At 45.7% G+C, this 12,694-nt stretch overlaps 1 protein-coding gene across 1 annotated transcript in view; it reads right to left on the bottom strand.

Moving 5' to 3' along the window:
• The window catches only part of RTN1 (reticulon 1), a gene marked incomplete at its 5' end in the record, with an annotated part of 124,701 nt that extends 114,996 nt beyond the window's left edge, over positions 1-9,705 (bottom strand). The window contains one exon of the mRNA XM_082000363.1: positions 9,516-9,705. Within this exon, the coding sequence (XP_081856489.1) occupies positions 9,516-9,705 (190 nt within the window). The remainder of the gene's footprint in view (positions 1-9,515) is intronic.
• Between the last annotated feature and the right edge of the window lie 2,989 nt (positions 9,706-12,694).

Consider the following 12,694-nt stretch of genomic DNA (forward strand, 5'->3'; position numbering starts at 1 on the left):
ATCAGTGAAAGCAATAAACCCCATTTGCTTTCATAAACAATGTGTTCAGAGGAGGTTGACTCCTCTGGGACTTCTGACTCTCACACATCAGGTTGGAGCTTTGCCCTTGGGCCCAACACCTTTCCTACAAACTAATTACAGTCTGAGAATCACAGATGATACACATAGACTTTCAGGATAACCAGGAGGTCCTGAGAAACCAATTCTATATTAAACCACAGGAATACTTTTGCTGAAGCAGTACAGAAAACAGCAACAACATGAATGCTGCATTATGGCTTTTTTAAAGAACTGCAAAAGCTGCAAAAGGGAGGAAACAGCCACAGCTTTAGGTCAGCCCCACATCAAAGGCAACTGTCTCAATTAAAGTTTAGCACAGAGGAACATTGCGGTTTAGAGCATCTATTTGGTCAGCATGTTTACCAAAAATAAAAATCCTGTAATAAAAAGACAAAAAAAAACCCCAAACTGGCAAATGTGATACATCCTAAGACAGGGATGAGCACTAACTAGAAATTAAAAAATGGTAAGCAAAATTCAGATATTCATTTTTATGACTTTTCTAAGGGGTGGGAAAAGGCATTTCCCTTTTTACTACAGTAAGTCTGTAACTAATGTATGATTACTGTGCATATCACAGAGCTACACCTGCACACAGAGCAGTTAAGCCTCCAGCTCAGCTGAAGTGCACATTTAATTTCCAGTGTGCTGCATTGCATTTCACTGCTGAAGTCAACAGGAATGAAAGTATCCTGAAATGCAAAACATTTCGTACACATATGAGCAGCAAGTGCATGTCTTTTGCTTCTAAATTAAGGACATCAAGGGAAAGACCTAATTAAGACTTATTGGAATTCAGACCCCCACACACATCAGTAGTCAGTGGAGAGAGAGTAGCCATGAAACCTCATTACACCCTCCCACAAAGCACGTGGGGGTGCTGCTCGGTAGATCAGAGCAGAGATGAGATGCACTGCTCCCCGGATTTGCCTGCTGCAGGTTTTCACCTCCTGCCCCGACTGCGGCCTCGGTGCACGCTCCTCGCACGGGCAGGGGATGCCACTGAGCCGAATACGGGTGAACATTTGTGCAGCCGTGGCAGATGTAGCCAGCACTGGAAATGCTTTTAATCCCAAATTCATTAGCAGGCCGGAGAGCTAGATCCTGTACAAAGCCTAAAAGTTGCTCTATGTGCATGTCGGGATCTATATGGGGTGAGGGACTTCCCACGCCCCTGGCATGCAAAATGCTGGCTTTGGTGGGTGTAGTCATCCTCCCTGCATCAGCCTTGCTACCTCCAAGATGGGGAGCAGGATTAGGCCTGTAAAAGGCAAAACTCCCTTGCTGATTGCAAGCCATAAATGCAGTCTGCCTCTCCACGAATTCCTTTACGGGTGCTCCCAAGTGCTTTTCAGAGAAGTGTGTAAGGGATCAGGCTCAGCAGAAGAAAATCAGTACAAACTCCGACAACTCGGGCTGTCTGCAGCCCCTCTCTGCACAGCTGTGCTGCAGCAGCTGCCCAGGGTGAAGATTTTTAGGCTGTTTGGTTGTACAGCCAGTGACTAATGCAGCACAGGCAGGGAAAGGTTGGGAATGTCGTTCAGAGCTATAACTTCTGCATGTGTGGCTTTGCAATGTGCATACGAAGGGTGCTTCAATGGGGTGAGGGACAGCCACCAAGAGTATATATTCATGCCAATTATATTGCCTCCAGCCCTGTCCTGTGGCTGGAGGCTGTGCCCTCGTGCCACGGTTCCTCCTCCTCATCCATGGGGCTCACTCAGGGGTGCCCACATGTGCAATCGAGACATGGACTGATATTAGCACAGAAAAAAACCTCAGAGACAAGAGAAGCACAAGATCCCCAGGGGCTGGGAACAGGAAGGTTTCCAGCCTGACAAGGTTGCCCCATACATTTGTTTTTTACTGGCCACAGTTAACAAGCCCTTCAATGTCTTTAAATCTACCAACAATAAATCAGCTGCAATTAATAAATTCAGCACTACTGAAAAATAAGACATAATTCATGTCCTGAATGGCACAGTAAAGCCTTGAGCCGAGATAACTTCACAAGTCTGCAGAGTCACCCCAGCCCAGAAAGCACCCTTCTGCGACCATCCGTCTGCGCTCTGTCCTCACCTGTACCCAAGCAAACACCCCGCTGCAGCACCGCATCCAGGACAGGAGTTGCTGCTATGTCAAGGAGATGTTGGCAATGGTGTAGCTCTTAACAGCAATTGTGTCGAAATAACCTCTGAAGAACCAGCTACCTTTTCTGATACAAGATCTCACGGTAATTTGAGGCTGTATCAAGGGCAGGCATCATTACAGCAGAGAAAGAAACATTCAAAGAACTCTTTTAGCAGCTGTTATTTAAATAAAGATAGAAAAGCCCACTTTTAAGGAATATTAAAATATAAAGCCAATGCTTATGAGGTAACACCTTAATATTTGAAAGAGACAGGCTTATGCAGGCTGTAATAATTTCCAACAATTTCTAGTCTCACCTGGACACACAATAGATCAAATTAAACAAAAACAACATTATAATTATTTTCATTCCAAGTTTGCAATGTCTTTAAATGTTAATTTTCACAGTGCTGTAATGAGATAGGTAAGTCCTGGTGCCCCCATTTTACATACAAGTGACCTGAAGCAGTCTGGTCTAATGGGTAATAAAGCCAATTTATCCGTGATATATCTCCTACTTCACTTATGACTAAATTCAGCAAAACATATGCTCACCTTTAAGCATATGCTTAAGACCATCCTAATTTTTTAGAGCAGCTAAGAACGCATTTGCATTCCATATAATTAGGACCATAAATACTTATTGAAACAATGAGGACTGAAATAGGTGATTAAGGTCCCCTCTATTTCAAGTCTTGTCTTGCAGGTGAGTGACAAGAATTTATTCTCACTGTTGAAGGTATGCAGTTTCTTAGAGCATTAGGCTGACCATAAATCTGAAGTGTCTTAAAAAACAAGAATACTAAACGTGGGGTATGTTCCTGAGTGCTGAATCATGCCAAGTCTACAGCAGCACATATATTTACTTTCCCTAAATTAGAAAACTAATTACAAATAATGCTTCATTACTTGAAACATGGTTTGCTATGTGAGGGCCTTCTTATCTTTTAAAAAAAACAACAACCCAAGAAAAACAAGAACCCCCAGAATTTTGTAAGCATCCCTGATCTGGCAGTAAGAGAATACAACATGAAAAACAGACATAAGGACATAAGTGCTACAATAAAAATGAAAAAGGCTTCGTGTGTGTTTGGCCCATTTTAGAGGCACCGACTACTCAGGAGGGAAAGTGAGGCAAATTCCTAAGAATTCTCAGATTTAAAAACCTCCATTCCCTGTTGATGACGTGGACATGCAGCACAAATCCTTGGGTATTTCAGGAACTTTGAGCTAAAACACACGTGCACAAAATAATGAGGTCTTGGGGCCAAATCAGGTCTCAGGGCCTAAAGCAGATTCAAACACTAGTCCTGAGCGTTGCGGGTCAATCCAGGCCATGCAGTTGGGCCGGCACCGTTTCATGGGACAGTCTGTGAAAACATGATCAACAGATCTGTGGGATCTGCCCCAACTTTTCCAGGAAGACTGAGCCAGAGGCAGCACACAGGCATTTTCTGGGGTTGCCATCCACAGGCAGGCTGAGAGCACATGCCGAGTGTGTATGTACTGCACACTACAGTTTGGGGGCATAAATAAAGTGTAAGACATGCAATTGAATGGCATTGTCCAGAGCTACAGAAAAAAGGAAGCAGATGTGCCTCCCAGGACCCTCAGACCAGTGAGAGATAGTGAACCACCCAGCCCAGGGGACTCTCACAGCCCACAAAATACTTGCAACATGCAAAACTCAATTCTTGCTGCAAATGGGACATCCAAAGCCTCTCCCCTCCATGCTGTTCTCTTCCTCCCCAGCCTCTCCTCCTCAGTTCCTTGCCTATAAATAAAAATTTCATTACCAAGTGATGAAGATTAAAATAAGACAGGTGAGTCACCCTCCCGATGATACTCCAGTCTTTCATCTGCCTCATCCTCTTCCTCAACCCATCTGCAGCCCTGAAGGCTGAAGAAAATCCATCAGCATGAAAGTCAAAGCAGGGATGGACCCACCTGCATCCCTGTGGGGAACAGGACAAAGACAGCTGCATTTTGATCCATATGGAATTAAGAACTACATTGCCGCACAGATTTCAAACCAGGAGACTCTATGCACCTCCAAAAAGCACTTTTCATGCCCAGATATGGAGCATTATCTGGAGGAGACCAAGAGGAGCCTTTGCTCCTACTTTACCAAAGTGGGAATGAAGGATGGTATTCCAATAGGAATTTTTTTTAGCTGACTGATTATGGGTTGTGATAAAATGGCCACTTTGTCAAGCTTCATGAGAATTACAGGAATCCACTGTATTTCTATCCCTCTCTGCAAAATCTGCTTGCACTCACAAAACTCACAAACATTCCACAGGGAATGGGGAGAGCCTTCACAAAATGATCTCCATCACCTTCACTCACACCAGTATGTCAGAGGTTTTGAGGGACTAATCCAGGGAGCAGAGAGAAAATAAGTTCAATTCTCTAAATCAGGAAGGACTAAAATGTCAATAATATAATTGGCATGTATATATACTCTTCCAAAGTGAGACTAAATCTGGCCTCAGTTGGCTAAATCTGAGCAAGATTGCCTGGCAGTTGAGGATGTATTTCCAAACAGCTGCTTAGGCTCCCCTGTGCTATGTACTTACGTAGTGAATCCACTCTATCAAGACTTTTTCTACAGCAATTTGAAATACCAGGTTTTGGATCTTAGCCTTTACAGTGCACATGACCTTGAGCAGTACATTGCCATGGATGCTTAGGGAGGGGGAGCTCTTGCTAAAGCAACACTTGGGAAAGGGGTGGGAAGGCCACAAAGAGCAGCTGAGCCATCTGCCTCAGGGAGCCTGCTTCATTTGGTTGTTCTCTGACATCCCTGAAACGTGGCAGTGCAGACACTCATGTTCATACTCACTTCTCTCCACCCAGATGAACCACAGGGCTCTCAAGCTGCCTGAAAACCATCAAAAACCCCCTTCATGTTGAAGGTGTAAAGCTGCCAGTAACTCACCCTCTCCAGTAACTGGAGAGAAAAATAAACTGAGATTTACAGGTGAAGCATTATCAGTACAAACACAGCCTTATGCTAGGAGCACCTCACTGCAGCCCGTTGCTGGCAGGCGGCTGGTGGGTTGTTTCATGGTGAGAGCACGTGCGTACACAGCACAAGTTTTCAAACTCCACCTCTACAAATCATGTGAGTTAGAAAGGTTTTTAAAAAATGCCTCTGCTAAAACCACTGAGCCTAGATAGTCTGTCCTCATCACTGAACAGCAGGAGCCAGGACCACTCATGGTCCTGTGTGCTACATCTACACCCATCAGAGCATGAAGCGCTCCTGGGATTTGGTATCTCACCGCTCTGCTGCAGGCAGAGGCTGTCCCTCAACTCAGCTGCCTCATCCAAGCAGCTTTCTAGTCCTTTCTTCCCACCTCACCTCTCTGGCACATACTACATGAGTGCCATTCAGTCCCATAATCATAGGACTTTCATGCCACTGAGGCACCCCAAGGGATCCCAACCAGCTGCTGTTCCAGAAGGGTTCCCATAGGCCATATTTGCCATCCCGTGGTATCCACACAGACAGTTGTTAATGCCATCTCCTGTGGAACTGGCCACCTCTCCTTTGGGCAGCTGGACCCCACCTGTGACCTGCTTTTGGAGGCAGCTGGAAACACAGCAGGAATGCCAGGGATGTCCTGACTTGCTGTGTGCAGTCTGAAGGCAAAGAGCACCCTGGCGTGAGTATCAGCAGGCAGGGCTCATTGGCAGCTCTCAACCTCAGCTACATGGTCGTATGGACATTTCACTGCTGCCTGTAAATCACCCTGCAGGTATCCACCAATGCACAAACTGCATACAACTTCCCAGATCCTGACACAGGAATCACCATTTGAATGAGCTCCTGCCCTTTTCCCCCTCTTTTTCCCCCTAAACACACCTGCACCATGGAGGTACAGTCCATTCTTACATTTTGCCATTTCTCTAAAGGAAACCATATGTATTCATCCTCGGGAATGCCTGATAGTCTGTGTAATATTTTTGAAAATAATTCTTTTCAAGGAATTTTAATCACTGTTGATGTATAAAAATAAATAACAGAATCTGTGACCAGATGGTGTGTTGGGTGACATGGGGCTCTCTTCACTAACACGCAATTGCTCACCAGCCTTTCAGGACTGCTTCACTCTCCAGTCCTTGCAAGACCTGCCTGCAAGCTCCTCTCACCCTGAACCAAATTCATCTTTGGGAAGGAGAGAAACTCTCTATTTGAGGGAGAAAATAATTTTCAGCAAAACCCAGGGCCCAAGTACAAAAGCAAGAGAAACTGCTTTGTCTCTGCCCAGAAGCTAGTGAAGTCGATCTTCATTTGTAGCTCTGCAGGAGGAGAAGCAGATGTGGGATCTGCAGCTCCTGATTGCTTTGACTTTGCTTGAGAAATCTCTGAGCTTTCCACTCCTCTTGGGAATTTTTTTCTGCAGTCCCAATCATTGCTGATTTTGGTCGATCTGAAGAACGGGGAGTAAAATCCATTGCTTTTCATCATTCAGAAACCACTCACAAGGTTTTGACACAAAGCCAGTTTGGCTCAAAGCCGGGCCCATGGCCAGCCTGAAAGTATTCCTGAACCTTTCAACAATCCCTGGCTGGTTTTCAAACTTAAAACAAAAGCCGAGATCACAGAAAGTTTGCAAATTTTTAGGTTGTGTAAGAAAACTTCTGTACAACTTGTGATAAATTCCCACTATTTTTTTTCAGTTGTTTTCATGCTGGGAGAATCTTTCAGTCTCCAAACCCTTCTCTTGCCTCAAAGAGCATAACCATGTTTTTCACAAAAAAGACTGGTCTAAGAGGTGTGGAGGACAATATGGGATCTGTAGGGCAACTATCGTGAAAACATACCACCCAGTTCATTCTTGTTTGGATGCACTGTTTCTTGTCTAAAGTGTCCCCAGGTGCCTCATTGTATAGGGAGTGTTGTAAGTTTATGGCTGTTTATGGGCAGTGTTGTAAGTTGCTAGAGCTAGATACCTCCTGCTGGGTCCATTCCTACAGCTTAGGAACACGCAGGAATCCCCCTCTGAGCAGAAGAATTAATTTTTCTGAAATACTTTACAGTTTTAGATATTCAGCAATATGACTGACCTCTTATTCGGCAATTTAAGAATATTTGGTCACACAGAGAGAACAGGGGAATTATTTACTTCCCCCGCTGAAGGGAGCGGGAGCTGCAGCTGTAGAACTGTATTTCTGTTCCACATTACCAGCATCCCTGCATAATGTGGAACAGAAATACAGGTGCTGCAGCCACAAACAGAAAAGAAGACTGTGTGCGCAGGACTGCACCAGTTGGGATGCTGCTCTGTCTGCCATGGTCGGCTAGACATACACAAAACCACATAACAGTTACTTTATTAAACAGGGGGAACAAAATGGGAAATGTTTAAAACACACTGCTACTCTTATGATATTACTAATTTGGCAGTCTGTCAATCTACAGCTAGCAAACACCAAAAAAGGTCTGTATGGTTCACTTTATCTCTACCTTGTCACAGTTTGACATATGCAAACAAACATGTCTAAGGCCCCTTTGCAGAGGATTCCAAAAGCCAAAAATTATTTTCTTTGCTTCTTTTTCCTTTTCTTTCTTCTTTTTTTTTCTTCTTTCTTTCCTTCTTTTTTTTCTTTCACTCATTCTGTCTATTCTGCATTCTATTAGCCTGAATCTACAGATCAGGTTAAGCCTGAAGAAGCCTTCATTAAATGTAAGCAGTATCACAGTCATTCAACTTAACAGGGATTTACACAATTTAAGAGGCCACTCCTCTTTGTTCTGGACGCTCAGATTCAGCATAACCATATTTTTATCCATCAGTGAACAACAGAAGCTCACAAGATCCTTTCCCCCTTCTTCAGGTCATTAAGCTGTTGAGGCAATGCTACCTGGAGACCCCAATCCTGCCCCTTTTCACACACACGCCCCCCACACCTAGAACATCCTTACATTACAAGCCATCTGCCTCTCTCTCCAGTAAAAAATCACGTTTCACAACCTACTACTCAGATCAGCGAATGAGCAGCACATCAGCAGATTAGTTGCCTGCCCAAAGCTGCAAAACAACAAAACATTTCCCACATAAGCCAATGGGCGTTAGATCCCATTTTACTACTGAACTCAGTAGCATCAAGCAGACAGAAAAGCACCAGGGAAACATCCATATTGAGAGCACACACATGCACAGATGCACACTCAGACTCTGAAAAAACCATGCAGATGGGTATCAATGGAATAATACATGTAGTCACACAGACTGTGTTGTTTCTGGCCAGCTACCCTTTGTGCTGATTGACTGGAGGGGATTAGAAGGGACTCAGCCCAAAAACGCAGTTCCTAATGCTCCTGCAGCTATTGCATAATGGAGACTGATTCCCATCCCAAGCCCTAACCCTCAACTTACTCAAGACAAGTTTAATGCTGTCAGGCTGTATAATGGAAACATCTACTTTCCAGTGAAGAGGAATCTATATGGCATCCACCAGCTCCCCCAGGGCTGGGTTATTTGGTTATTTGGGTTCTCTGATGGGCAGTAATGGGAAAGAAAGTAGGGAAGTGTCACCAAGAAGGAAATAGAGTCATTTTCCCCCAAACATTTCTACCAGGAGCTACTGGAAGCTGAAGCCTTCTGGGGTTCATTAATAGATATACACCTGCTACTAATACACGCAAGTAAGGAACCCTAAACCAAGGGAAATCAAATATATCCCAAAAGTAAACTGAAAATCAAGGAACCTGCAGACCCTAGCTAAACTAAATGTACCTTAAGTCAAATACACCTAAAAAGCAAAAGGAAGAAAACACAGCAACCAAAAAGTCCATGATTAAATGGATGTGTCTCAAAAGCATGCAGAAAATATATAAACACTTCAGAATAGGCACTCCATTAAAAGCTACATCTTGAAATAACATAAGGGGCCATGCAGGAATTCCAGGTGCACGGGAAATAGCTGAAGTAACTCCTCTGAGATCTGCCACTCCATACGTGTACAGGTGTTCGACAAATGAGGACGGAGCCCCATCAAGTCAGCTGAAATGAAATGCCCTCTAACATTTGACTGAAATCCGGATGTCCTGTGCTTCGCAAACTGCAAAGAGCTTTGGGGAACTTGGCTGTGTCCTGCGTCCACCCTCCCCCACATCAGCAAAAATTATTATTTGCAAAGGCCGTGATTGCTCATTATTTTCTGTTCTCCCACATGCACTCACTAACTCGTTAGTAATGTTTCCAAGCAGCCAGGCTGGGAGATGAACCGGGGAAGGGACGGGGACGAGACAACCAGGAGATGCTGCTGCCAGGGCCTTTGTTGAGCATCCCTGGGTACCCCTCGCCTTTTACCTGGGGATGCAGTCGCCATGGCAACTGGCGGGTGTTCCCTGGCGGAGCCGAAAACCAGCTGTTCCCGCTGCTGAGCCCCATCTCCATCCCGCAGCGGAGCACCAGCTGCATACTGGTCCGCCACGTCCACAGCCCAGTGCACCCCAGTGCCCGCCAGCAGCAGGTCCTGGGGGTCCGGCGGGGCTGACATGCTGCCTGCAAAGGCGGCCGCGGGTCTCTGCTCTCAGGCTGCAGCGGGAGCCACCGAAAAAGCTGCGGTGGCCGCCGGGGGCTGGATGGTGCTGCGGCCGCGCTGGAGTCCGGCCGGCTGCGGGGGCTCGGAGCTGCTGCTGCTGCTGCTGCCGTTGCTGTATCTCCACTAGCGCTTATTACGCAGGTGAAAATGGCTTGTTAGTTGGAGCCTTCCAGCCCTTGCGTCACCCTGTGGCTGGCATATCACAGGGCAGGAATCTGCCAGCCTGGCTGCTGCTCTCCGCCGTTTAACCACTTCAGCAGGGTAGGCATCGGCTGGTGTGTCTGCGGGAAGAAATGTCCCCTTCCAGGCAGGCACACGGCTCCCTCTCCCCTCCTGCGGCTCCCCCACACAGCGCGCATCCCCCTGCGCTGCATTCCACGGAGCGCCGCAGCCAAGCACAGCAACGCGCCCGCCGTGGGAACACCGCGGGTTCCCCTGCTCCTCCAGGCTTAGCAGAGAGGGGAAAGACAACCCTCAGCGAAGTGCATTCTAAAAGCTCCCCATTCCCCACTCTCTCCGCCAGCCCCTAAGCCAGCGGAGGAAGCCACACTCCGCTCCCCGGCACCCGGGTTTATTTACCCAGTTGGCTCCCTTCTGTTTGCAGCCACGCCGGAGAGATGATCACAACTTATTGCATCTAACTGACACTTGTCAAAATAAACTCACAGCAGGTGTCTGTGTGCCTTATTTTTTTTTTTTCCTCTTTCCTTTTTTTGGTGTGCCATTGTGTTTGCTTGCTTACTGTCTCACGGAAGTAACGCATGCTTAGAGAGGCAATGTGAACAGTCAGGGATCCTCTGTAGGGAGAGCAGCAGTGGTGTGAGATACAGCACAGGTGAAAGCGCAGGGCAGGATCTGTGAGACGACTCAGGCGTACTGGGAACCAGTATCCTTGCCAGCCTTTTACAGATGAGGAAATGGAGTCGGGTAAATGGTATGGGATCATTCCTGCATTGCATGGAGCTCTGGCACTGACAGGTCAAAGTAAGGAATTTACTGTCTTGCAGAAGGACCTCTCTCTTGTGATGTGACCAGGCAAGCTACAAAGTGGAGCGTAATTGCCCCAGCCAGAAGACTTCAGCCCCATCTGGCTCTTTCCCTATTGCAGCAACAGATCTCCAGCCGTGATCTTTATGTCACAGCATCCCTAGGCATGCTTCAGACCCTCTCCAGCTCCAGCATGCTTATGCTTGGGTTTGAAAACTTAACATGTTTCTATTCTCTCCAGGCAAAGGGGGAGGAAATTCAGGGTAAGCCCACAATGCAAGATGAAAAGCCGCAGAAGTAGCCTCCAGCATTTCCATTTGTGTTATTTTCCCAGGGAATCACCACTTTTATCCTGACTCCAGTTCAGGATCTATTTCCAGGAGCCGTCCTGCTGCTGCCTGAGTCCATGCTGTTCAGTCCCAGCTCCCCACAGCCCTTCAAAGATGGACTCCACAGCACGGTGGGGTGGACCAGGGACAGGGGTCCAGGACCTCCTTTTGGAGGTCTGCAGCCAAAAGTGCCAGTGTGAGCAGCATGCTCAAGATCAGCCAAATCACACTGGAAGTGAAGTGATTGCTGTGAATTCAGATGAACTCTGCTGTCTCAAGCTCTAAGTAGCACGGGTGATTTTAAAGAGTAAGACATTATTCTGGTTAGGGTTGCACAGTAGAATTCTATTGTGGAGATACTGTAGGCTAAGACCAGCAAGACTTGGCTTTAAAAAGGGGAATCGCATAACTGTTTCTATATTGTCACGAAAAAACACTTCAGAAGTAGCTATAAACCAAGTGTACTGTCTTCTGTCTGCCCTGTGAGCTCTGATGTCTTGTGGGACAGCTTCTGCAAACATGATTCACGACATACCATCATGAACTGCACTTGTATGCACAAGGTCCCATGGACTCTTGAGGCTCTGCCTGCCCTGATAGCCACGCTTGGAACGTCATGGTATAGGTCGGTGAGTTAGTACTTGAGGCAGATCTCAACAGACAGTGTGGATCTAACCATCGATAACTTCTTGTTTTGAGCTTCCTAGTGTGATTAATTACTGAAAAACAATTACATCAAACCCACTTCTCCCTTTTCTATGCTTTGCACCCTATTTCAAGATCAGTGTTACTATATAGGTCATTTTACTTTCAGGGCAATATATGCTTTAACACAGCATGCAAGAGCATCTGGGCTAGAACAAGAAAACTACTCCAAACGACTTGGCTGAAATATGGCTATCCAGAGGGTGAAGACTACCTCCTATTTAGCCACTGCTTTGTTAAAACAATTACAGAGCTATGTGTCACACAACATAGTCTATCAAAATCAGCTTTACTTGTGAGTTACTTCTAGGTAATCCATACTCCAAAAACACCTGACATAGATAGAAACTGTATCTTTGATACTAGCTTCAAGTTTTTTGATTGCAGGTACCACTATGGAAGAAGCTGCCTGAAGCATGCAGCTCTGCTGAACCCCTTGTTGTGAATGCTGACCCTCCTGTAACTCACACAGAAAGCATTTATTAATTAAGCATTATTTAACGTCTTCATGGAACAATGGTGAAAATATGCCCCTCCAGTGTGCTCAACCTGCCTTATACACACAGGCTCATTGCATTTTATTTGTTTATGTCAAGATAGGATGGTGTTTGCTGCAGTTCAGTAGCATATCATTTTAGTCATCATGTTTGTATTGCTAAATCCTACACCTAAAGCTCACCTCATAAGCAAAGAAGAAGACGAATTTACCTAATTCATGGTTCCCCCTTTGACATCTACCATGTATGCACTGTATATTGTCTGATTATGATTCTGGCAAGATTCCAATGACTTCAAAGTTAAAATTTATTATGTTAATGATATGCAATATGTTTTCAAAAATATGTCATCCCGTAGATCTTAATACATGTCCTTGTTCAGACTCCACAGTTTTCTTTTGTGTCCGTCACTCTCTGGAGCATCCC

The sequence above is a fragment of the Phaethon aethereus genome (genome assembly GCF_964289735.1).
Source record: "Phaethon aethereus genome assembly, chromosome: 5".
Classification (NCBI taxonomy): Eukaryota; Metazoa; Chordata; class Aves; order Phaethontiformes; family Phaethontidae; genus Phaethon; species Phaethon aethereus.